Source organism: Rhea pennata, chromosome 2, assembly GCF_028389875.1.
Source record: "Rhea pennata isolate bPtePen1 chromosome 2, bPtePen1.pri, whole genome shotgun sequence".
Classification (NCBI taxonomy): domain Eukaryota; kingdom Metazoa; phylum Chordata; class Aves; order Rheiformes; family Rheidae; genus Rhea; species Rhea pennata.
The window spans coordinates 54,633,155-54,658,301 of NC_084664.1; the positions used below are offsets into that span (position 1 = coordinate 54,633,155).

The 25,147-nt window shown below is 43.8% G+C and overlaps 1 protein-coding gene across 1 annotated transcript in view; it reads left to right on the plus strand.

Annotated features, from left to right (window-relative positions):
• EEPD1 (endonuclease/exonuclease/phosphatase family domain containing 1) overlaps positions 1 to 18,492 on the plus strand; it is a 71,199-nt gene extending 52,707 nt beyond the window's left edge. Inside the window, exons 3-7 of the mRNA XM_062567904.1 lie at positions 6,818 to 6,928; positions 10,695 to 10,829; positions 12,060 to 12,192; positions 17,577 to 17,771; positions 17,985 to 18,492. Coding sequence (XP_062423888.1) covers positions 6,818 to 6,928; positions 10,695 to 10,829; positions 12,060 to 12,192; positions 17,577 to 17,771; positions 17,985 to 18,184 — 774 coding nt within the window. The 3' untranslated portion in view covers positions 18,185 to 18,492. The remainder of the gene's footprint in view (positions 1 to 6,817; positions 6,929 to 10,694; positions 10,830 to 12,059; positions 12,193 to 17,576; positions 17,772 to 17,984) is intronic.
• Positions 18,493 to 25,147: the final 6,655 nt, after the last annotated feature.

Genomic DNA, 25,147 nt, shown 5'->3' on the forward strand with positions numbered 1-25,147 from the left:
TGAACAACAGAAGTAATCAACATTAAGATATCATTAATGAAGTCCTCCTGAAAGGGGCTAACACTGGACAGGTATAAAACATTATATCTTAACACAGGGCCACTACTCTTCCCCTGTGTTACATGTATGGTTTTTCTGAGCAGCATCTCCGTGTGCATCCCCAGCATCAGTGCGTGTTACCTGCCTGGTGTGTGTGAGTGCTCAGGGGTATTTTTTGACTACTTTTACAAACAGGAAATGGATGCACTTAAGGAAGAGGCGAATAAGCAATGATGGCCTGAGATCACGCTATTCTCAACAGGAAGTGGGATCCAATGTTGAGTCTCAGATTTAGACTTTAGCCATAATAATGCTTCCTTCTCCCCTGCAGTTACGTTTGGTTATATGAGAATCCAGATGCAATTGAAAGGCCTCATGTTTCTCTGTGTCCCTTTGCTTAGTTGTTCCTGCCTGTGGGAATGTGGATGCAAAGTGCTACTAGCCTTCAGAAATGCACTGAAAATCCTGGCCCAGCTGGGTCTTGCACCCCTTTGGTACCAGCTTTGCACTGGCACGCTTGGCTGCCCCAGGACAACAGAGATGCAGTCCTGAAGTGCCTGACCTTTTCGTACCCCTACCTTAATAGCTGGCTCAGTAAAATACAACAGCCACAAATCCCTCCACCCCCTAGCTCTGCTTCTTCCCCATCACATACATGATCTAACAAAATGCTCTTTTTCCTCAAGAGAATGGATGTCAAATCAGGACACATCATGTGAAAACAGAAGTTGTTAAAAATATTTTCGAGACCTTGAAATTAACTTTTCTAGGTCGGGCTCAATTACAAGGCACCAGCCCTTGCTGTGTCCTGCATATAGTAGAATGGGTTAGGATTGCAGGTGTTTGTTTCTGCTTTTTTTTTTGGAGTTTGTGTTTTTTTTTTTTTTTTTTTTTTTTTTTTGAAATAAAGGTACGCTCTGCTCTTGGGTGAGTAAAAAAAGACAGAAAGGATAACGTGCATTTGTCTCAGGAACATGATTTTTATCTTAGAGAATCCCCAGTGATGAATCAGAGAAAATATAGAAGATGAGGATGATAAAGGAACAATGGAACGAGAAAGATCTGGAGAAATATAAATTAAAGGTTGAATTAAAAGAAAGTAGCACCAGATGGTCTTGTGAAGCCACTCTCGATCTTGTTGTATCTTCTGCCTTGTTTGAGGATGGGAGTCTTATTGTCAGAAGAGTCAGGTTTAGAGAGGGCTGGGGCGATTCTCTTCAGATGCAGCTGCACAATTCACACAGTATATCTTAGGTCTCTTTTCTTTATTTTTTCCTGAAGCACAAAGTGCATCACTGAGAGATGTTTTCTAGCATAAAATATTCTTTTCCTTACCTTTTCCTTGACGTGCAAATTCTGGGGATCCATGAACTACTACTAAGAGGTCCCTAAAAAGTAACAGGAAAGTGAGCTCAGTATCAAAAGACTTATTTTTTTATGCACAGGTCTAGATTTCCACCTTAAGATTTTTCCAGGACCTACAAGTTGGAAAAGGTGGAGAATTTTGACCCAATATAGTTAATATCTTTTATTTTTGCTGTTTAAGCTCTCCTTTCAACTATTTGCAGCTCCTGTAATTTTCACAACTCATGATTCAAGTCTCTCCCACCATGAGAATGTCAAGTCTTTACTAATGTGACATCTCTTAATAGATCTGAAATGATTAGGAATTGATAGAAGTTTCATATGCATCTCTTGTACTCATTAAAGCTGCTCCCTCTAGTGCTCTGTTAATAAAGGACTGCGCACATAAAACATAGGGGGAAGGAAAAAAAAAGGAATATTTTTTTCCCTTGCTCTTATCCCTCCTCTTTGGTAAGTGGAACTAAAATTATCTGTGCTTTAATGAAGTAAGTTGCTGTTTACATTTACTGCAGTGCCCTTTTGGCCTGAAAGCATCTGTGGTAATTAAACAAAACGGGCAGTTAATTGCTTTGAGTGCCCTTCCTAAACTCACACAGCGATTACTGCACGGAAGCAGACTGTGTCGTACCAACAGGCTCACACGGGAAGCTGCTTTCAAAGGGTCTTGCTCTCCCTCCCCTATTTGCTATCTGTGCTCTGAATGCAGCTCTGAAGCTGAAGTATCCTCCGAAGCAGACTCGCCAGCTAATAAATGCGTAATTACAAGTGGTTTTATTAAGCCCTAAGGCTTAATTGTTTTCTTGGTCACAAGGGGTTTCCTTTGGGTTTAGGAGTAGTATACCCGTCTTTTTGAGCAAAAGATGCTCAGCCCAAAGGAGGCCACTGGCTCAGTGTGGTCCCCAGGGCTTGCGTTACAAGAGCAACGCGTGACGGGCAAGCTGTTCAGCACAGAGCAGTGTCCTTTGGGGGAAAAGATGACCCTATTGTGCCTACTCAGGGTGGCTACACGAATAGCACAAATAGTAAAGATTACCCAGGGCACCCTGAGCAACAGGTTCAGAGATCTGCCCGTGGGCCACTGCCAGGGCTTATTGGCAGTTCTTTTAATAAGAAGAGTTACTGCATTGGCAGATGCTTAATTTAAGGCAGGAATCAGTTACTCTCGCTAGCAGTGCTTAATGTGTCACGGGAAGGAAAAAAACGCATTACAGTCTGTTATTCCCGTATGATCGCCAGTGCTTGCCAGCCCAGCACATGTTTTTTTCCTGCTCCCAAATTAGTCCTAGCCTCCTTGCCTTGCCTTCTCCAATCCCTACTTAACTGTGTATTATTTCCTCCACCTTTTCCAGCTGCCCCTCTGTTCTTTTCCAGTATTAGCTGTAACCTTATTCCCATCCCTGGCTCCGCTTGTGGAATAGCTGGGAGCGATGGGCTTGGGCTCCTGGTCAAGGTGGAAAACGAACGATACGTCCTTGGATCCTCGCTTCCTGGGAGAACGATGTCGTGCCGCTGCTGAGCGCGGGTACTGGGGCTTCTCCCTCTTCCTGCACTGGCCCTTGCTGGCTCCTTGCACATCAAAAGGTTGGCAATAGGCAGGTAGCTGTCCCGAGGGATTCACAGGTTAAGAGCACAGACTGCTTTTTACATCGAATCTTTCTTGTTTCTGCCTCCTGCCACATTCCTGCATCCTGGAATCACTGCTTTTCCAACAAAGTCTGGCACTGAACTGAAAGAGAGACCATGAAAGCATAGATGTAACACGGGAATCTTTGCAAATGAGCCCTTGTGCTGTTGCTGTTATGGTACACGTTTGAGCTTTGGCTCAGCAGCATAGGATTTATTAAAACACATCTTAGCAAAACCTAACTTGTAAAAGAAGCTGAACACTTCAATTCTACTTTTCTAATTTAACCATGTGATTTCAGGAAACTTGAGATCTGAAACACTCTAGAAAAAAACAAAGCTAGGATTTTTTTTCCTTATGAGGACTTTGAAAAAAAAAAGTTCATTCTGATTGAGATTTTCATTTTGATTTTTTTTACTACTTGGAGAATTGCTCCTGAAATGGATTGACACGTATCTGACATAACTTTGCTAAGGAAGAAAAGAATTGCTTTTCTTTCCCAGTGTAGACTGGGAGCTTGTCTGTATATTTACAGGGAAGGGAAGGGAAGGTTTAATGTCATTTGATACTGAGTTTTGTGGGCAGAACAATGTGATTTAAGAAATGCCCTTCTCACTTGAGCAAAAAATATGATTTAAGCAAGTATGCTGTCAGACCTTTAAAATCTGTACACCCGTAAGCACTGGAAAATGGGCACAAATTAAAGTCAGCTGCTTTAGACCCAAGTTCTCAGCTGTTGAAACTGTACGCAGAATAGATCGATGCCTTCTTCTGAACAAACCATGTAATCTCACTTGTCAGCTTTTTGTTTGAGCAAAGTTAAATCAGGACCTTAAAAAATCAATTGGCAGGAAACAAATATTCAGCTAGTTGACTGCAGATGCTCTTTTTAATAAAGTGATGGTTTCTGTAGTATTTATTCAGCCCTGTCACATACTTTGTGCTGGCTGGGTTTTCTAGGCAGCTGCAGCCCAAAGATAAGTTAAGAAGTTCACAGTGGAACTTCTGTCTTCATGCTTTTTCATTGCATGTTTGCTCATTTAAGTTATTTAAGCGTTAGAAAACTCATTCACCAAATTTATGCTGTTGTAAAGTCAGCAGAATTACATTAGAAATGACAGCTTTTATTACCATGATTTATTTGGCTTATTTCACAGTACCACCTAGCAGTCGACTCGGAGCAGAGCGCTGTTCGCAGGCACCGCAGGCTCCATACGTGCCTCCTTGTGTAGTAGATCAGCCCACCGTAGCACTGCTTCCACTTAGATAATGGACTTGAACACGCACAGTATGTTTTATTTATACATCTTGAATAAGGAGCTTCAGCAGATCTCTGCATTTCAGGGAACTTTTTAATAAAAAGATGCGTCAAATATTTTCGCTTTGAGTGAGGCACTAAAATGTCTTAGCCTTCTGAGGCAAAAAGGTTGTTGAGTTACATATGTCTTGGAAGTAAATGCTTACAGGTTTAGCCTCCAGGATGCTGAACTTGCAGACAAGGCAGTTATCAAAGAGCAGAGTTTATTTAAAAGAGAAGATAAAATAGGCATAAGAATAACAGCTACTCAGAACTGCCATCCCGACCTTTTGCTGATACCTATGTAGGAAATGTCTCTATTTGTGCAGTTATCACTGTAGTTCTTCAAACTGTGTTTGGTCAGAAGCACATCGCACCGTGGAGAATCAGTGTAGGAAAGGTTATCATGTGCCTTAGAAATTCTGCTTTGTGGTGGTGTTGCCTGTTTTGGAATGGCATTCTGGAAGCAAGATCTCATCTGAAGATGGCCTTTCACTGTGAAAACAGCTGTTTCAGTAGAGTTTCCAGTACAACAAAATGATACACGGAGAAAGCCCCTGTTGTTCTTTCACAGCAATTATTTTTAATAGCTTCTTATCTTCTAAGCCACTGCTGCTGTGTGCACATATTTCTTCTGTGCAGCCTGTGCGTGCTGATACCTGGTCTTCCTGCCAGAGTTCACCTAGAGTCTAGCCTCAGACATCTTGACTGGACATTAACTTTGCAAAGGGCTGCAGCTCCTTCTATTGAGCTCTATTTTGAAACTGCTGGCAAAAAGTATTAGATATCAACCAAAAGGGTTTTCCAGGGTATAATCTCTTTCTATTTTCAGTCTCAAGATCATATCCAGGTGGACTCGAATGCTTTCCGGGTTGTCCACAGTTTTATCATCCCTGATCTGCTGGATGTTACTGTGCTGTCTCTATGACTGTATGCCTGGAAATCTAAATGTGTCCCCAGGGCTGTGGCCATACAACTGTGTCCAGGAAGACTAATGCCTCTGGAGAGTATCAGAAAGATCTGCTGTATATACAGCTGATCCATTTATACACAAGAAGGCTTAAGCATCCAGAAAGCATCTATTTTAAAGTGCATATACCACATAATGCATATGTTGTACCTATGGCTACAAAATGCCAGGCAAAAGTATGGCAGCTCAGCTGACATCCTGCAGGTCTATTGACAGCATCTCCAAAAAGGCTGGAAACTTGGAACAGAATTTGCACAGCAGTCTATGGGGTTTGTCTCTGGAAGACATTTTATGGTTGTAGTTTATTACTTGTCCATTAAACTGTAGATGTTGAAACATACCCTGTAGTAATAAAGATCTCCTTCCTCTGATTTATGATCTCTCGCAGTACCCACTGCATGCTCTTGGGCATGTTAATTTGTTTGAGGTTTCTTAGCCTAAACTTTCTGCTTCCTTGCCTTCAAGGTACTGACTCGTTATTTCTTTTGAAAGCACTTTTGAGTTACCAGAAGTGTTTGCAGAGATCAGATGCTCTGTGACAGTCTCAGCCCTCACCTCACTCCAGACCCAAAACGGAGTGAGAAGAAAGCTCTTCCTCTCCTCTGAGCACTGCCAGAGGCCTGGGGTGTCCTTGGCACAAAGTTAGAGGAGTCTTAACCCAAAGATTCATTTTGTCCGCTGAGCACCAGCCGCTGAGCTGGGACTACACCCTTCCTCCTGTTTTGTCCCTGCAGCTGAGGGACAGGGTCAGTGTTGGAGTGAAGTCAGTGCTGTTACATAGGGATTTCCTGCCTCTGGGAGGATTCAGCTGCCTGGCTGTGAAATCTCTCTGCCTCTGCTGCAGGACCAGGATGGTGCAGGAGGTGGTGGAAGAGTGCATACTACAACAGCCTAAGGACTGTTGTGCGGTTATGTCTTTGGAGACAGCACAGAACTCCCTTTCCAGTCAAAGAAGTAGCCATTGAGTTTTACTGATGATGCTATTTGTGGCTTCCAAAGACCCCAGCTCGTTAAAATTACGCTGAAAGAATGGGGGTGTTGTGAGGGAGGGGGAAAGTCTGAAAAACAAATGTATATATTTTTAAAACAAGTTCTACTTGTAGCAGCTGCACTGAGCTATTTTAACGTGGTTTCCAAACAATGTCAAGCCAGGGGTCAGCCCACATGGAATCTGGCCCGGACCTCCTCCCGCAGAAACCTTCTCAGAGGGCAGAGTTTTTGCATTCCTCATATGTGCTAAGCACATACTTTTGTTCTTTCTATATTAACAAGGTTCCTTTTACGAGGGCTAGCTTAGGCTGTTGCTGTGTTAAAAACTGGAGCTCAAATTTTATGGTTAGCTGCTGCAGCTTCCTTGACCTCAGGGACAGAGACTGCCTCACATTTGAAGGTGGCTTTTGTTTAATAATTCAGTAGAGCGTAGCCAGTGCTCCTCGGTATGAGCTATCAGTGCCTCTTTGCATGCTTGTTGCTGTCTTTTTTTAACCTACAAAGCTGATCTTTTTTTTTTTTTCCTCTCCAGTTTTGTATGGAGCTGAACCAGCCGACGTTGCCAAACATCCGCAAGTGGAAGGGCCCTAGAGGATGTTGGAAGGGTGTTGTTTCCGAAAAACCCTCAGGCCAGCTACATAAGGTACATTAATCCCTAAGTTTGAACTTTGCTTCACTTTTTTTCTTTTTTCTTTTTCCCTCTTTCTAACCAAGGACCTAACCTTTTTGTTTAAGGCAAAGCATTTTGCAAATCTTTTTTGGTGAGGTTTGTAACTCTTCTCTTTTAAGCTGACTTTTCACATGGTTTTAAGTTTGGCTGCACTATTGACTTTTCCAGAGAATTATCTTCCTTAGTCTGTAGCATAAAGGAGGAAGGTGTCTGTCTGTGTGTTTGGGAGATGTATGGTGGATAGCAACAGTGCAGAAGCATACAGGAAAGGCTACACACTAAGACAAGGAAATAGTCCTTCATTTTGCTTCTGACATGCTGAAGTACTTCGAAATTCTTCTGAATTCTAGTCAGCGATGCCTGTTCTGTACTCCAGCATCGGCTGGAACTTGGAACTCCTTCCATTTTCTTAGTTTGCAAATGAAGGTGCCGCAGAGGGGCTATGCAGCACACTGTCCTCATCTGGAAAAGGAGCTTATCTTGTGCATTCCCTAAAGTGCTCTGCACATATATTTAAAATACACTGTAGGCTCTATTTAAAGTCAGCATTGTGCTGCAGTATGCCTTTCCCTGCAGCATCTTATGTCATGGGAGTATATCTATCTATCTATCTATCTATATATATATATATATATATATATATATACTGCAGTAGTGTACTAGCCTATAAGATAGTGGCGGTTGCATCTGCTACTATTGACAATATCCAGGGTGTAGCAACACTGGAGTGGACTCTGCTAATTGTGCCCAAAGCTGATCTCACTCGGGGGTAATCCTTCCCTTCTCCTTTAAGAACCCCAGTGAGACCTTGGAGCAAGGTCCTGCTCTGGCTCAAGCCTCTTGCTATTGAACATGGTCATTCTCATAATGCAGTTGAAACACTTAAGTGCTGTTGTGTGGCAGAAACAAGAACCAGGATCTGTAATTAAATGAATGGTGCCTAGTAGTACATAAGGCTGTCTTCGTCTATTCTGAATATTGCCATTATTAAATGAGTGGTGGTAGTTATATCCCATAGGGAGGCTCATCGCAGTGCTTAGAATCTGTGTCTTCTTTTCTGGCTTTTCCAAGACAAGTTGCATCACCATTTGCATTGTGACATTTTATGGACCATGGTGTTTTGCAATGTGCAGCTACTTTTGCTGCTTTCCTGAGTAAAACCCAAGAATGGGAAATAACGGGGCGGGGGAATACAATAACACATGAACACCACAAAAGATAGACTCTAGCAACCATTGAAAAGACACTAAGGGTCTGAACATACCCAAGGTTTTAAAGAATTCAGGGCAACATTTTTTGTTTCAATGCAGAGAGCTAATCCCTTTCAGGACGTTTTTATTCCCAGGATCTCTTGTTATGCCAGATCATTAGAACACCCAATTTAAAAAATTGTGCAAAGTTGTCAGAGTTCTTCCCCCTTGTCGTTTCTTTATTCCAAGAATTATTCATAATTCTCTGTATTTTTTCAGAGGTCCTACCTTAAATCCAAAGTCTTTAGTCCATTCTTTCTCAAGCCATGTTTGCAAAGATAATGGTGGATGTTTTGACTGTGGACTGAATGATTAAAAACCATTGTTTTGCTGGTAGGGATGTGACATGGGATGATTCCTCAAATTATAGAAGTCTATGATGAAACTAAGCATAAAAATGTTGTCTACTGATTTTTTTTCTTTTCCATGCTTTAACAGAAGGGAAATCTGGCTGTGCTACAGAACCCATAACTAAGCCAAAAAGTCTATTCTACCCCTTAGTTTAGTTGATAGGTTTGTGAGATTTGAAATTCTGTACACAAATACAGTATGATAAAGTAATGCAGTGTTACTCTGACTATATAGCATCTTTGATCCAGACCGATGCCAGGATACTCCACAGTGCTAAATAATGCAAAATAGTGGCTGATATATCAGGCTTATGCTTCCACACATTCTTTCATTTGGCAGAGGTACCCTCTGTTGCATTTGGCTTCCTTGCTCCCTCCCTGCCATCCCTTCTACCAAATACTGATTTTTGGCAACCAGGTTAATGCAAAATAATCTGGAGCCTGGGAATAGAGGGTGAACTGTCAATAGCTGTTTTATTTTTTCACATCTTTGTAACCTACTCAGTTTTTAAACACTGGACGTCTAACTGGTGGAGTAATCTTGTCAGTATTTCAAAGATGAATTATCTGAAGGAGCTACCAAAGAATTTTAGCTGACCTTAATTGTTTTTTTTCAAGGCTTATAGGAAGATGTCAGAGCAGATAGTGCTAGTTTATTGTAGCTGGAATGGAAAACTTCCTTGAGATGGATTTAATTATAATTCACTAAGAGAAACAGGTTTAAATGATACTAGGGAAAATGGTGTCTGTGTGATGAAAGAAGGCTGATAGGTTTTGAATTAGTTACTGCTGCTAGCATAGCTGGAGTAGGTAATTTTCTGCAAATGCCAATTCCACACTCCAAACCAGCCAAAAAGGCATCTAGGATGACAGAAACTGAAAAGAAAGGGGTGGAGAACTGAATATGAAAGTCTCCAGCTGGAGAAAAAACAGAGAAATTTGACAGGGCTGAGAGGTCTGGACCAGTTTTCATGCCAAGAGACTTGAGCGAGCCTAGGTATTTTTAGCTTGCACATGAGAGAAATTTGTAAGATAATGTGTGCTGTGGAGAGAAAGAAAGGAAACAACTGTTTGCTCTTTCTTATAGCATAAGACATAGCCACGCAGTGAAATTACGAGCCATCAGCTCTCAAACAAACCAAAGGAAGTACCTGCAGCACATAATTAAATTGTGCAACTCATTGCGAAGTGGATTCAGACAAAGATTAGAAACATTCAGGGAGGGCATGGCTGTTGGCAGCTCTTACACGTGGTGGTTTGGGTGCCCTCACCCATAGGAAGTGTAACCAGCAGAGTGCTAGTCCTTGGCACAGCCAGTAAAGACAAAGATCAGGCTCTGTGTACCCTTATTTCTCTTATACTCATCTCTTAAAAGTCTGCTTCTGGCTGCTGACAGAGACAAGATGCCAGAGACATGAACTCCCACACAGAGTTAGGCAGAAAAATCCCTGTTTTCTTCTGGGTAATGAACTACCTTGCTATTGACTACACCAGCAAGAATCCTTGTCTGGCAAAGCAGAAGACGAAGGCCATTTCAGCCCAAAGCACGCACATAAAAGAGGCTGCACCTTTATCTTTCACTATGGCAGTAACCCTGAATGTATTCTACCTATACACATTAAAACAGCTTAATAAATTGTTGACTGGACCAAACAGTGCTAAAATTACTTGGCTGCCTGATAGCCAGCATACAGGTGCAAGCAGTTGTGAGTACCAAAGCAAAATGTATTTCAGCTCCGTACGCTGACTTGTCAGTGAAGTTGATGGTACGGCCTGTGGAGTGATCCTACCACATCTAATGGCGAGTGAGTTTTGGCCCAGGAGTGAAGTAAAGAAGCTTTTCCACCTGTTCTCTTTACCTCCTCCTCGTAGTCTAGGATGCTGTTTGTTCCTTACACTTGAATGCAACAAGTTAGGCTTTCTGCCTTCTGCAGATGCCAAGGCAGGACATAAACCTGTATCATCAGCCTTTACTGCCACTACATATATTGTGAGTGATGTACGCCACCACCAGTACCAACAGTGATACTGAGTTGACTAAACGTTTGGATAAAAGTTGCTTCCAGGAGACTGCGTTTGGGCAGAATGTTTTGGTTTTACCTTCTTGTCATTATTAGTTTTTCTCTTTTTTAATTCCAGGGGGTTGAATATTCTGGCTTCCTCTGGGATGCAACAGCCGGCATTGAACTGAAAGATGCTTCTTCTCAGGAGTATGTACAAACTAACGGCAATGGGAAGCACTCATATCCTCACCCATATCTTGCACATTTCAAGGTAACTGCCTCTGTGCCAACAGACCCTTATAGAGTTGAGCTTTTATCAAAATATTTTGGATAAGAAGCTTGAAAGAGACACAATCTTCTAACATAAAATTTACATGAGGCTAATACGTGGCATCAATTTAGCATTCTCCTGTGTCCTGCAAGGTGCTTAGTGAGTCTTAATAGGTGAGGCAAATCACCTGAATAAGTCCTTTCCTCTGCTTCTTTGGGAGGAAGCCCTGCCACAAGGCAGTGTCTGGGCATGTGAGGGGCAGTGGATCTTTGGCGGTGTCTTCAGTCACTGAGAGAGTGGCAGAAGGCGCCCATCACCTTGTTCTGCCTTCACCAAATTAACTGAGCAAGAAAGGAGCGAGCCTCCAATAGAGGACAGCCACAGATCTGAGAGTCTTGCCAGTATCAAAAATTGGGAGTGAAATGGGTAAGTGCAGGCAGGATGGACATGCACAGGAGTGCAGTGCTCCTGAGAGGCTCAGGCTGATCTCCCTTATATTCCTGGGATACTGCAGAGTTTCCACCCTAAAGCTTTTTCACTGGGCCAAAAGCATCTAGGAACATTACACATTTTGGAAAGTGGCTCTCTCCACGCTGTTCTTGCGCAGGTGTTTGTATGAACATAAAGACCCTCCCTCCACACAGGCTTTGATGGAGGGGTCCAAGCTGGGGAATTTGACATCTCTGGTAATGTTTTGGGAGAAGTTTCTAATAAATGTAACAGGTCAAAATTAGAGGTCAAAATTGTGCCAGATGATGAAGTGAGTCCCAAAAGGTACACACAAGATTGCAGGGAGCCAGCACTTTGTTTCAAGGTGCATTAAGTTTCTTGATTATTCTCTGTGGCAAGTCAGGGCTGATCACAAGAAAGTAGTAACTAGTCCATGTAATGACCAGGGTATTATTTGTAGCTTTTAGCAACTGGTGTTGCATAAACTGATTTTCATGAGCAGTCGGCTTCTTTCGACAGCTGTTGCAGGAGGAAGCTGTTTGCTTATGAAAATCAGTTTTCCCCAGAACTGAAAATGTAGCAGGATATTGCTGCAAAATGTGTTCTTTGCATTCTTAAAAACATAAAAAAAGAGAAAACAACAGAAAACCGCATACACAGAGCACAGTTCTAGAAACCAGGATTGACTAGTAAAAGTACATGAAGTAGGTATATGATTTTGCTTTTGTGACCTTCCTCGTCCTGTTTTATCGCATTGATTTCCCCTCCTTCCTCCCCCAGGTTGGAATGAATGATCTAACGCTGGTTAACCTTCATCTGGCCTTGTCACCCTCAGCAGGAGAGAACACAGGGAAGAACCACGACAGCCACAAACTAGCAACCTTTGCACAGACTCTGCAGGAGACTCTGAAAGGTATGGCATTGTTTTCATGCCAGCTCTCATGTGCACACCGGTCATCCTGGCTAATCAAAAGGAATTAAGAAAGAAGACCTGTCCCTGTGAAGGTTCAGAGATATCCTCATCAGCTTCACACCATCTTGACCAGTATTTATACTTGAATGCTCCATAGCATAGCAAATGTGTTTTTCCTCTGCTCATTATCTTACAGTCTATCCTAATTAACAAAATTAGCACAGGGGACCCTACTGACTTGCACACTATTTTGCCAATAATCTTGAAATTCCTCATAATTTTATACTAGTATAAGACCCAACTTCAGCAAAAAGAAAATATGGATGCAAAGGTTAAGCCCATCTTTAATGCTTTGTGGAAATAAGACCTACCAGAGATCAGAACAAAGCTTAATGTTTTTTTCCAAAAGAAATAGATCCTATGTGTTTGCTTTTGGATATTTGGAAATACGTTGGAAAACCTAGTGCAAATCAGGAGATGCACGCTAATGAAACAAGAGTCCAGAAACCATTTCCTGCCGTTATATGGGTGGAATATGCAGAATAATTCTGTTGATTTCAAATTAGTTGCTCTGGTTTTATGCCAGGATGAGTAACGTTCAGTTTCCCATGGAGCAAAACAGCATGTTTCATTTTCAGAGTGGTGTTGGTAATCTTTTTATAGGAATAAAAAAATTTAGCCCTTTGTTTACTCCTTAACAAAGGCACAGAAGGGTTGCAAGGTTACATGCATGGTGATTTTCAACTTGGCCCAGTTTTGCAAGGTTAGTCACTTGGAAGCATCAGTGCCCATCTTCTCTAACACAAGTGGTGTCTGCAGTTTTTATACATGTTCTTTTGTTTTTCCTTTTGAGCTGCAAGTCAGTCAGAGCTGTTTTTAAGTGCTACTGATTTACGTATTTGTCCACATATCTTGAGATTGAAAAAGCTGAAGATAAACAAGGCTGAAGATCATTTGCTTAATCCCAGAAGGTTGAATTGAGACACAGATAAATGTGTAGCTCTTCTGAAGTCAACAGAGTTACATTTCCGCTGGATCTAAATTTAGATTGACAACATCAGGGCTTCTTTTTGTTTCATGTTTTCCCTTTCATATGGTGCACACATTACTGGAGTGTGCTTGCTCTTGGCTCAGTCTATCACATAAGAAGGGATTCAAATTTCTCCAAGCTTCAAATTTCTCCAAGCTTGTAGGATACAGGCCTTGTTTCAGAAACAAATGGTAGTATGCATATTACTTCGAAGTACTGGATTACCCTGCCAAAATCAATATCATGCATGGAATTACTGCAGTCCTTCACTTCCTTCCGAGTAAGTCCATAAGATATGAGTAATTAAGACTGATTTTGCTGTGGATACTCGGTAGATTTATTAGTTTCTGATCCCATTTTGCTAAGACAACTACTTTGTTATCTGTCATTCTTACAAAGAGACACCTGAGCATCTGAGGAAATTCAGGCATCATGCAATGCCTGCTCCTCCCACAGCAGCAGTGTCCATATATTGCTCCCAATAGACCAGTGGGTCCTGGTTTCCTTGTTCCCCTTTGTTTCTCTTCAGCAGTACCAGAGGCGCATGGGCTGTTCGCTGCTAGTAGCTAACCCTTGGTAGCAAAGTTCCTGTGTTGTTTCCATCACCCCACCTGTCCAGCTTCAGTATGATGACTATGTGTGCTCTAGGCTGGATGTGCCAGTAGTTGCTATGATCTGTGGACCAGGTTGTTGGCTTAGTAATTTTCTCCTGTCCAGCATGGCCACATTCTGCAGATTTTCCATGCATCGGAGTCAAGGCTTAGAAAACCTTTGAGAGGCATTAGGGAGCTTCTTACCAGCCTTTCTACTGCCCTATGCTCCTCATGATCTGGTCATTACTCTCTTCAGGAAGGATTTGGTGGCTAAGGGTCTATGGAATTTATCAGGGGACTGATTCAGGGCACAGGGAAGTCAGAGGAGAGTGTCCTACTGCGATCTCTTTGGACTGCCAGGAAGAAAAGGAGGGTTTCACAGTTCCCTGCAGGACAGTGAAATTCAACGCTGCAGACTGCCTGCAGGCAATTACCTTTCTCTCAGCGCGCTGGAAGTCCCTCTGCAGATCGCACTGGCACACTGGAGCAGATGAACAGGCTGTAGCCCCAGTGGAAGCGCTCAGCCACTACAGCAAAAGAGACTGAGTGAAGGCAGCGTTTTTCTTTGCTGACAGAGCCAGGCACAGAAACTATTAAAAGTAGACAGTACTTTGTGGATTTGAAGATAAATTTGAAAACAGAACTGATTTTTTTCCTCCCCTAGGGAGTTCTCTGTCACCACACACGTGGTCACTTTGAGCTCAGTGGATCTCACTGCGAGAGCCTGAGAGCACCCTGAGCGGGAAGGGGACACGTGCGCCTGTCTGCTGGAGGCTGTCCCCCCAGACAGAGATCATGGGCTCTTGGGGACGATGTAATCTGCCTCTGAGAGGGACCTTTGCTGCAGAAACTGGGTTGGGGAGGCAGCACTTGCAGATAATGGATCCCTCCTGTGGGAGGAAGAGCAGCACCAGGTACGGAGGGGCAGTAGTAGTTCTGCAGGCTCAAACCTGACTTTCTGCAAGAGAAGAAAGTCATGACAGAGTACCACAAGCATTACCTCAACTGTCACCCGCCCAGGAGGATCCAGGCAGGCCTGTTTACTTTGCTTCTGCTGCTCAATGTCCATCAAGGGCTGGGGGCAAGACATGAAAGTGTGGGGCTGCTGCATGTGGTATTGCTGTTGCAGGAGCTGGCTGAGGTGGGAGCACAGCTGGGAGCTGGCTGCTTCGGAGTGAACCAGAATAAGAGGCTATGCAGTTGGTGGTTATCTAGACCACTGCTGGTCTTGTCTGCTCTTTCTGCTGAGCGCAGGTGGGCTGCCCAGCTTTTTTTCAGACTGATTTGCAGTTCCGTGAAACCCTGCAGGCTTCTGCAAGAGAAGACCAGAAGCAGTCCTTTCCCTCAGTGATGTGCTGGCTAAATGAAGTTTGGCTTCTTTATTGTTTACTGTGCCACAGCCTATTCCATCTCTGTAACCTTTATGTTGAATTATGATTTTATACTCAGTTATTCTGCAGGTGGAAGTTTAAAATAAGAGTATAGTGACTCACTTCCTGTATGTGCACCACACTGACTTCTTACCTGCTTCTGAGAACACATCTAGGTGTAGGTTGCTTTAGCCTCTGCTTTTTTTCTAAACAGTTCAGAACCGAACAGTCAGTGAAATTTTTCATTTGTGATTTTAATTTTTAATAGATTTTTCGTGTAAGGGAAAGAGGCTTGAGGATTTGCTAAAAGACATGTGAATATTTGTGCAGGATTGCGATACTGCAATTACTGCCTCTCTGTCACTTCTGACCCCCTTAAGGATGTGCTCCAAAGCTTTCTAGAGTAGCCTTCCCTATTTACATGGCTGAGCTGAAAGCATGGAAGGAAACAAGTGCTGCTGGACTGGTTCTGTCCCTGCCCATTAAGCACCCAGGACTAATCCTGAAGGACTGAGAGTGGTTACGTTTCAGCACCCTTTTATGGTTTCTCTGTGATGCTGCATTACAGTCACATGACACCCAGACGTAATATGATCAGATTCATTTTCCTGTTCTTGTCAAGCAAGAGATCTTGTTTGTTTTTTGTGGGAAGACATGCAAAACTTTTTTTTTTTTGGGGGGGGGTGGGGGGGAGACATGCATAAATGAGGCCTCCTTGGTCACAGCAAGCATGCTGCTCGTTATTGTGCAGGAAGGGAATGCCTGTCTGGCGAAGATTTTAGCTGCAAAGGCAGAAGCCTACATTTCAGAGGCGCTATTTAATCATTTTTTCATAGATGCAACTTGTGTTCTGGTGTTGGAATCATGAGAGTAAACCAATTCCTTCCAGAGTGATTCTGTCCCTCCCCATTAAACAGACACTGATTTTTCTCTCAATTCTGATGGACCTGAAAATAGCTTGGGTTCGTGTTGTTGGTAGGTTTTTTTAAGGTAGGAGGGCCACTGCCATTAACACCTTATAGAATAATATTTAAACAGCATGTAATTTGCAGTATGATCTGTGGCTTGCAAAGGGTAGAGAAACTACGGTTTCATCACTTTTAATCTCCCCTCTGCATCATAGCAAGCATCAGGGTTCTGTTGCAAAGTTTTCGTATCTGTAAGTCTGTAAGCATCGGGTGAGCTGCCGGCCCTGCGCCCTCCCACCCTTTCCGAGTCCTTGTTTCGAGCACTGAAGGCAGAGGAGAGTGGAAGAGATTTTGCTGTTTAGCTTGTGCTCCCTCTCCTGGACAGCTGCTTCTGGCGCAACAGCACCAAACGAGCAGGTTTACGCAGGAGCCAGAAAGCAAAGGGCTTTCAGAGTTTAATAGTCCTCTTCTCAGAGGTCAGCTTTATAATAATTTTTGATGCACTTATGTCTCCTTTTAGCAGCTTCCTTCTTTTCCCATACCAAGCTGTAATGCAGCAATTTCTTTAGTCAGCTGGCAGAAGTCTGCATATCACAAAATTTTGGCCCGAGTTTGAGATGGGCACCAGGGCATGCACGTTCCCCTCTCACACTAGTGCACAGCCAGGATACCGCCATCCATAGCTGTGCAGCTATGGAGAGCACACCTTGTGCACACAGAATTAGTTTCCTTTCTCGCGTCATTATGCTTGTAAATATAATGTAATTGAAATTCAAGTTCTTTTTGTCTACGTGAAGACAGGGTTTTTGAATGAGCGTTTCAGGTAATCCTCTTAGCTTCTTTGAGAATACAGCCTTAGAGAAATTCTAAGATTTCTCGAGTTCAGCAGTATTTCTTCAGAGAGCCAGGCAAATGAAAGCTTCTGTAGACACTGAGTGTCCATAGGGTTTGTGAACTAATTCTCTGCCATCAGGCTTGCAGGCTGCTGCTCATGGTTTTCTCTTAGATTTCTGAAATGCGTCGGTCTAGAATGAGCACTGCACTTCTGGGACTCTGGTATATACTAGTGTAAGGCTATGTCTTCCTGAGCTTCTTGCAAAAGTGTCCTTGACACTCACAGCAAAGCTGTAAAAGACAATGTTAAGACAAGTTGGAGGAGATGTGTATCTTGCTGAAGAAAGAAATAAGCTAGTCTTTGAGTCTGTCATTACCTGTATAGTTGAGGTGATGTTTAAAAACAAACAGGCATGAAATGTGTACTGGATTTTTTAAATTGTCATGATCAGAATGGCCATAAATAAGTAGCTAATGAAAAACAGCTTTAAACAGTGTAAGTTTCAGTAGTGCAGAATAATGTCAGTGTTGCTACTCAGTAGTTGTATTTTTTCTCCTGCTATTATCTCCCCTCCATTTTGTATTTAAGCAATGCATGCTCTTTTCCTTCACTCATTTCTTTTTTCTTTCTGATTTTTCTGTTTTCTAGGGGAAAAAGACGTGATCATCCTAGGGGATTTTAACCAGGCCCCAGACAGCAGTGACCACGACATACTAAGGAAGGAAAAATTCCATCACTTGGTCCCTTCAAATACTTTTACCAATATCAGCACAAAGAACCCTCAAGGATCTAAGTCGCTGGATAACATCTGGATCAGTCGGAGCTTGAAAAAGGTTTTCACAGGTAGAATGTCTCTTCAGTTGGATTTTATAACCTTTGTGAGGTTGGTGTTCTGTGTCACACGCGGGTAACGTTACTCTATGTATAGTGACTTTCCATAGCTGCTGGTGAGGCTGCCTTGCATTATTTAGTAGGCTGAAGGATTCGCAAGGTTGTGGAAATGGGTTGAGATCCAATTCATACTAATCTTTCTGCCCGCAATTCTTTCTCACGCAGGTCACTGGGCTGTTGTTAGAGAAGGTCTTACAAACCCATGGATTCCTGATAACTGGTCCTGGGGTGGCGTCGCTTCAGACCACTGCCCTGTGCTAGCCGAATTTTACGTGGAGAAGGACTGGAACAGGAAAGAGATGACGCGAAACGGAAACGGGGTGACGGTTGAACGCAACGACTCAAACACTAAACACGAACGATGACGTGAACTTGAGCGCGTCTCTCCTGTTCCCCAGGGAGCAGGCAGAAGCTCCGTGTGCTTGAGGCTCAACTGTGAAGCAGAGCGGCCTCCCCCTCTCCCTCCTTCCTGTTGTCCTCCCCAGCATTTAGAAAGCATCAGCACTTGATCATGACGGCTCTCGCTCTGTGCCCCTCATGGATAGTTAAGGGGTGTCTCATGGCAACAGAGCAATCTGTAACTTTTTACGGGGACACAGTGGACATTTCCATGCCTGGAGATTTGGATGAAAATTGTACAGAAAATAAAACATACTTTTAATACTGTGTAAAAGCTTGTTAAAAAGCAGCCAAGAAGGCTTTGTTGTGATGTTGGGGGATGTGTGTGGTAGTTATTTTTTCCTTGCTGCCTCATAAATTGAGGGAATAATGGAAGCTATGAAAAGAGAAACACTAGAAATTCTTCACAGTTCACAAGCGCAGTTCATTGCTTGCAAAAGCTGCTGAAACAAGGTTGGGGGAGTGGGTATTCCTGGTCCCTGTGACCTGAATGAGGCCTGAATAGACCTTCTCGCTCAGCTCAGAGAAGCACAGTTCCTTCTCAGTGTGGATGTGGACACCTCTCGTCCTTCCTTTCCTTGCTCTCTTTATGCTCCCATAAAAGGTGTGTTTTGTCCCAAAAGGCTTCCTGGAGCTCGGCTTTGGCTTTTAGTTTTGTGTGCAGCCTGTTTTAGGCATTGTAACAGGGAGTCGGAGCACGGCGTACGATCATCAGGCATACAGTAGGGATGATGTCTGCTTGCAATGTGTGGCCCTGCCAAGGAAGTTTGTTTCTGTACAAGTCCAGAGTGGGGAGGACTTCAGTCAACAAGCAGCCACACCTGCATCTGTGGTTTGAGCATCACATTGGCCACGTACAAAAAATTTTTCAAGTAATAATTAATAAAAAGTGACCTACACAGGAGAGGTATAAGGACTGGAAAAAGCAATTCAGCATTTATAAAAGAAATATGTCAAAAGTGAAAGGGGCTGAGCTGCTGACCAGCCCAGCATGTTCTGCTCCAGGCTCACAGTGACCACACAGCACATTTTAATGTTGAATGAAAAGGGAAGCTCTCTGACGTGACCCTTTGTGCTATAAAGGGAAGAATACTCCTGACACCAGTGCCAAACCAAAGGAGATGTTCTAACGGAGGGTTTTACAGCAAAACAGTATAATGTTCTTCTAGCATTTTCATTAATTTAACTTTCTGAAATACTGTCTTATTTCAGGTAACAACAATTCAGTAAGTTCACATGCAAACACACACATGGTTTAATATTTTAAACAGTTTTTCTTCCTGTATAATCAAAAGTAAACTGGAGGAAGGTAAAACAGCCAGGCCACTACTGTCCTGTCAAACCACTGTTAACTGTGGGCTAGCACCCCCGACAGCCATAAAAATCTCATTTGGATACAGGCAAGGAGAATGGAGCTCCTTGTCATGAGAGAACTGGCAACAAGATTCTTCTGACCTTGTCTGAGAAGAGGCTTTTGTTCTCTCTGGTATTCTTTACATTCGCAGCATTCCCCTTGGAAAAATGGAAGGTGCAAGGATTTGTCCCAGGTAATTACAGAAGCCATCAGGGGAGCTTGGTTCCAGCTTTGGTTCCAGTTTCTTGCTACTGTTTTGTCTTTTTCCAGCAGACATGATTTTGCTGGCTCTGCTTTATTTAATTTTTTTTTTTTTTTTTTTTTTTGAGTGGCAATGACTCCTGCAGTTAACCCAAGCTAGATCACTGCAAAATAGAGTTTAGGATGCAATGGAGTTACCATGGTCAAATGAGTATCACATGATGTAAGCAGCAGTAAAATCTCCAGGAACACAGTCTCTCTCATGTACCTGGAAGCTCTTATGCTTGAGCAGGAGCTCACAGCCACAGGCTGTGAGAGCACAGCCTGGCTAGCACGCAGCGCCTCATTAGGCAGGGGCAGCTGAGTAACCTGCCTGCTGCTCAGCGTAAGTGAAGGCAACTTCTGGATCTAAATGTAATTCAGTTTGAGGAAAACCTCATATTGTGTTTGTTGCTGCCAATGAGATCCGTGCTAGTATTTCCCCCCTAGAAACTCGTTTGGATGCTGAAAAGCTTTTACAGCTGTTGCAATAAAACTTAAATGGGCCAGATCCCATTTAATCTGCAGCAGGTGTAAGTAAGCACAGAGGTACTGAGGTCTAGAGAGGGAGCTGTGGTTGAGCCAGCTGGGGGTCAGCCCAGCAGTGGGCTGTTGGTGGAGAAGGGGCTGCTACCTCTGCAGTGCAGCAAGGGGTTGCCTGTTAGCACAGGCTGCTGGCAAAGGAAATGAGCTGAGCCACCTTCTTTCCCCATGTGTGTGCTGTCAGGGAGATCAGTGAGGCCAGTGCATGGGCAGGAGGCCTCGCAGGCTGGCTCCTGGGAGGGAGCAGGCGGCTTCAGCAAGGCAAGTTGTTTGGTGAGTAGAAAGATGCTTTGGGTGGACCCTAGGGGAGAGGGAGCAGGATGTTGGTACCAGCTAGCAGAGCTCCCTTTTGGGTGGAGGGTTGGTGTAAGGTATGTGGCTGGTTACTTAATGTTGGGGAATAAGCAGTGCCTGACTGGTGGTGGTGGCCCACATCAAGGATTATTTCACTGCTTTGGAGAACTTGCTGTGCTTTTTGTACAATGTCTGTAGGGATGATGAAGTCACTGTGAGGTTTGACTCTTTACCTGCCAGATTTTGGACTTCCCTGAGAACATCTTTATCATGTTTTGTCTGTCTGAAGCTGAAGTGGTAGCTGGTAGTTCCTCCTGTGTCTGCCTCTACCAGTAACCAGGACTATGGGAGAGAAGAGGCTTACTGCAAAAGTGAGGTTAGCTCTCTTTTTCCTTATTCACTCTGCAGTGCCAAGCGGAGCACACAGAGAGGAACAGCAAGTTGGGCCCTTGCAGAAGGGCTGTTACAGCTGGGGTCTGATCCTTGCTCTACATTGTGTATGTTTCTCGCCCCCCTTAGGGGATGTTTTGTGCAATTGGTACCTGGCTCAAGGAGTTGTCACCAGCGACCGCAAATTGATTAGGTCCAGCTTCAGTTCTGGAAGACAGTTTGGCTCCCTTAGGGACTACAAAAGGTATTTTAGCTCATCTTCCACCAGCCTGGCTACATTGCATTAGCCAGGGTGTGAATAAGGGGACCAGAAACCCTCAGTGGCTTCTGCATAAGGTCTTCCAGCAGCTTCTGAGAGGAGAAGCAGCTCATGGATGGACAGCTGGTCTTTCAAGCTGAGTTTCACCAGGAGGCCTTGAAGGACAGAAAAGCTTAAAGCAGAACCAGTTTGCTGAAGCTGAGTGGCCCTTACCATGTTTTGCTTCTCTCTGCAATGGACACTTAAAATACAGACAGACAAGTTCTTCTCTTCTCCCATTTGTTCTGTCCCCTTTGCTTCAGGACAAAACCTCTGCTTTGTCCTTCTGGGTTATCCCTTTAGGAGCATGTATTTCGTTCCTGTCAGTTGGTCACTTTGCTTTGCAGTGGTGTTAAAGCAAACAGTGTTGCAAATGGTCTAAAAAAGTAGTTGTGGTATGGGAGGAACATTTGGAGAGCTGTAACAACCTCTAAGGAGCAACTGCAGATAAGTAGTCCTGGAAACGAATTTCCAAGAACCTGGTTGTGGAAGCAGTAGGTTGCATGAATCCAACTCTGCAAAGACTTAAGTTTGATCAGAAGTGGTTAACAGCATTGCTTGTGGCACTCTTAAGTCCTCTCAGAAATCAGTATTCAGCATTTATTTAAGAAGAAAGAAAAGGGTCAGTTCAGGGGATTTCAAGGTTTTTCTAGACATTTAAAGGCTTCCTTTTGAGGAGTGGATTTTGGTTTTAAAACTAGTGGCTCAAAAGAGCACGATGGCCCGGGACAGAAAATGGATGGCCCCTGTGCTGTGAATGGGAAGTCTGCCGGGAGCTTTGTGAGCTGTTCTGCAGTGCTGGAGAGCTTTCTCGTGATGGCTTTCATTTGCTGGCAGCCCCCTGTGCCTCCCTGCACCCCCTCCCATCCCACTCCCCAGTCCACCTCTCCTGAGGGAACGTTTAAGGCTGTAAACTCAAGCATTCATAAAGCAGATGAAAATGGCACATTTAAACTTATGTATTTATTTTCAGCTAGGGGAAGCAAATCAAAACTATGCAGGCATTTCCCGGCATTTGATTTTCAGAATTTCACACTTTCAAGCAGAGTTTGTACGTGAGCAAGACTTCTTTGGAGACTTCTGTTCATTTGCTTTTCAGAAGCAAAGTGTACGGTCCCAAGGAGTTATATTAACTATTAAGTGGGGCACTAGCAGGAGATATAACTTTTAGCAGCAGCTTTTTTTTTTTTTTTTTTTTTTTTTTTTTTTTTTTAAAAAAAAAAAAACATCGAATGGGGGCAGGAGCTGCAGTAGCTACTCCACAGGAATCTGCTGCTCTTGGAGTGTGAACAAAACCCTTTGCCAGTGTGCTTCACAGCTCTTGCCATCAGCACTCGGCAGTTTTGGGCACTGTCTCGCATCCTGCAAAGAAGGATGTGCCTGCAATTGCAGCCAGACCCATCTGGCTCTGTCTCTTACCTCAGCCTACGCTGCTCTCCCCCATCTCTGCTCTTGGTTGCGGTGCCTGGAGGATAGGTGGGGAGGTCTGCAGGTGGGGAGGAAAGTCGAGGAGGAGGGTTAGCAAACTTGCAGTGGGTTCCTCCCAGAGAAGCAGGCAGGCCTGTGTGACTCCCTACCATGGGCCGTGTTCTTGCACCACCTCTTGGAGCCTCTGCAGTTTGTAAGAACTGAAGAAGTCAGAGAGGTCTGTAGTCATTTACATGGGGTTTCTGCATTCCTGTGTGTGTGTGTTTTGTGGGTTTTTTTTGTGTTTTTTTTTTTTTTGAGAACTTTTTAGGGGATAATCAGTCTTAATAACTTTGCAGCAACTGAAAACCTATAAGCTATGTTGTAACAGGGAATGCCAGGTGCTCTTACAGAGATGTTGCTAAAAGCCTCCTCTATTGCAATCCCAGCATGTGCTGGCTGCTTTCGTTACAGGTAGTGTTGAGGCTGCAACTCGAGGATCAGGCTTCTGTTATGAAAGACCGTGTGTGTATATATGATAGCATAAAATATAAGGACATATTCAAACAGACCTTTGTCTCATCAGGCTATAATGTAAGATGAGACGCCTGGTATTTTAAACAGTCTGAGCCTTATTTAAACTGCTTTAATCTTTATTTACCTGGAAGTAAAAGGCTCCAGTGTAAAATTGCAGTAACTTACTCCAGAGTAGCCATGGGTTTAATGTACCTGTAGGATAAATGTGGCTTGGTCCCTCTCCTTTGATGACCCCTCCCTCTGGTCATCTTGTAACCCAGCATGCTCAGGTGTTCCTAAACTGAGGGACATCTGGAGATGTCTTGTTATCAGCTGTATGGGAGCTTAGGCCTTCTTTAAAAAGAAGTAAAAATGGAATGAGCACAGACCTGCCTTGCAACATTGCACAAACCTTGCATGAAAAGGTAATACAAGGAGCACCTGCAGTGAGCTCTTGGAGCATTTTTCCTGACAGTTTTTAGGCAGTGGCCTTTAAAAGAGCTCTTCCTTCTCCAGCCTTGTCCTTCAGACCTCCATCACCCCTTTGCACCCTGGCAGATAACAGGCATTTCCTTATGGCTGGGTAGCTGCTCTTTAACTTACCTCTTCTCTTACTGTCAAGGGTATAGATGCAATGCAGAGGTTCCTAAGGTAAAGGATGGGGAGCAAGAATATGGGAGATGTAAGGACACAGGGCCAAGAGAGAGGCTAAGGAAGGAGGGAGACTGGAGCGCAGATGGAGAGGGGAATCACAGCTGGGTGCTTCTCTTCATGATTACTGTTCTGTGCTTCTGGTGATGAATCTTGCCCAAGCCTGGAAAGGCTTCCTTTCTGAAAGGTGCAAAGGAGCCAAAATCAAGGGGACCTCAGCTTTAAAACACTGCCTATTTTGGGTTAGAATTTTCTCATAGGTTGAGTCTGGATTTTTTTTTTTGGGGGGGGGGGGGGAGTGAATCTCAGTTTCTAGGTTCAGGGATTAGTGATGTGGTAGACCCAATTAGTGAACACTGTGCTAAAATAGAAGGAGAAGCAGAGGACTGGGATTAAATAAATGCAGCCTATATGATGACTGACAGACACCAGGACAAAGTTCAAGCAGGGGAAATAGGCCAGGAAACCAGAAAAGAAAGCCTGGCCAGTGCCTTGTTTGGGATATGGTGTGAGATGGAAGTTGGGCCCTAATACAGATGAGAGACCCTTCAAGCACAGTTTTCAGGGGGCTGTTCAGATAGGACCTGAACATTTTTGTGCCCACCTCTGCTACTGGACAACCTGGGCAAGGGAGACTGGTATTTTTCCATGCTGCCAGTTTCTCCTCTGAAACCCTGTAGCATTGCACTGGCCAGGAGGGAGGGCCCGGCTCCAGGGCTGGTGCTCCTGGTGAGCCCCTGCTGAAAGGCATTTCCTCCATGGGACCCTCTTGCACCCCACTCGTATGCTGCACCATGAGAGAAGTAACGTGGCTTGGAGCCACTCCTGGATCACCAGCCATGGTGATCACAACTGAGTTTTCTTAGAAATTTTTCCCTCGAAATAGTGTTTATCCAACTTGATCCTCTTCACCAATGTGAGCCCTGGATCTGTTCTTTATTGGTGCCCTTTCCTGCTTTCTGCAAGGGTGGTGTGGTTATAATTTCAATTATGATTTTCTTCCTTGCTGTCTGATGAGTTACTGCAGTGCTGTACTTTCCTCCTGCATATCTGGACAGCCTGCATGTCCACTAGGCACTCTGGAAAAAGGAGCTCAAAGAGAAAGAGTCTCAGAGGCACTATGATCGTAGAAGATACGGAATATTTTAGCAGCACCACGAGAGACAAATTTAGACAACTTTAACAGAAAGTGCATGGCTGTGCCTTGAAATGTAATCCTGATGACATCTTTTTATT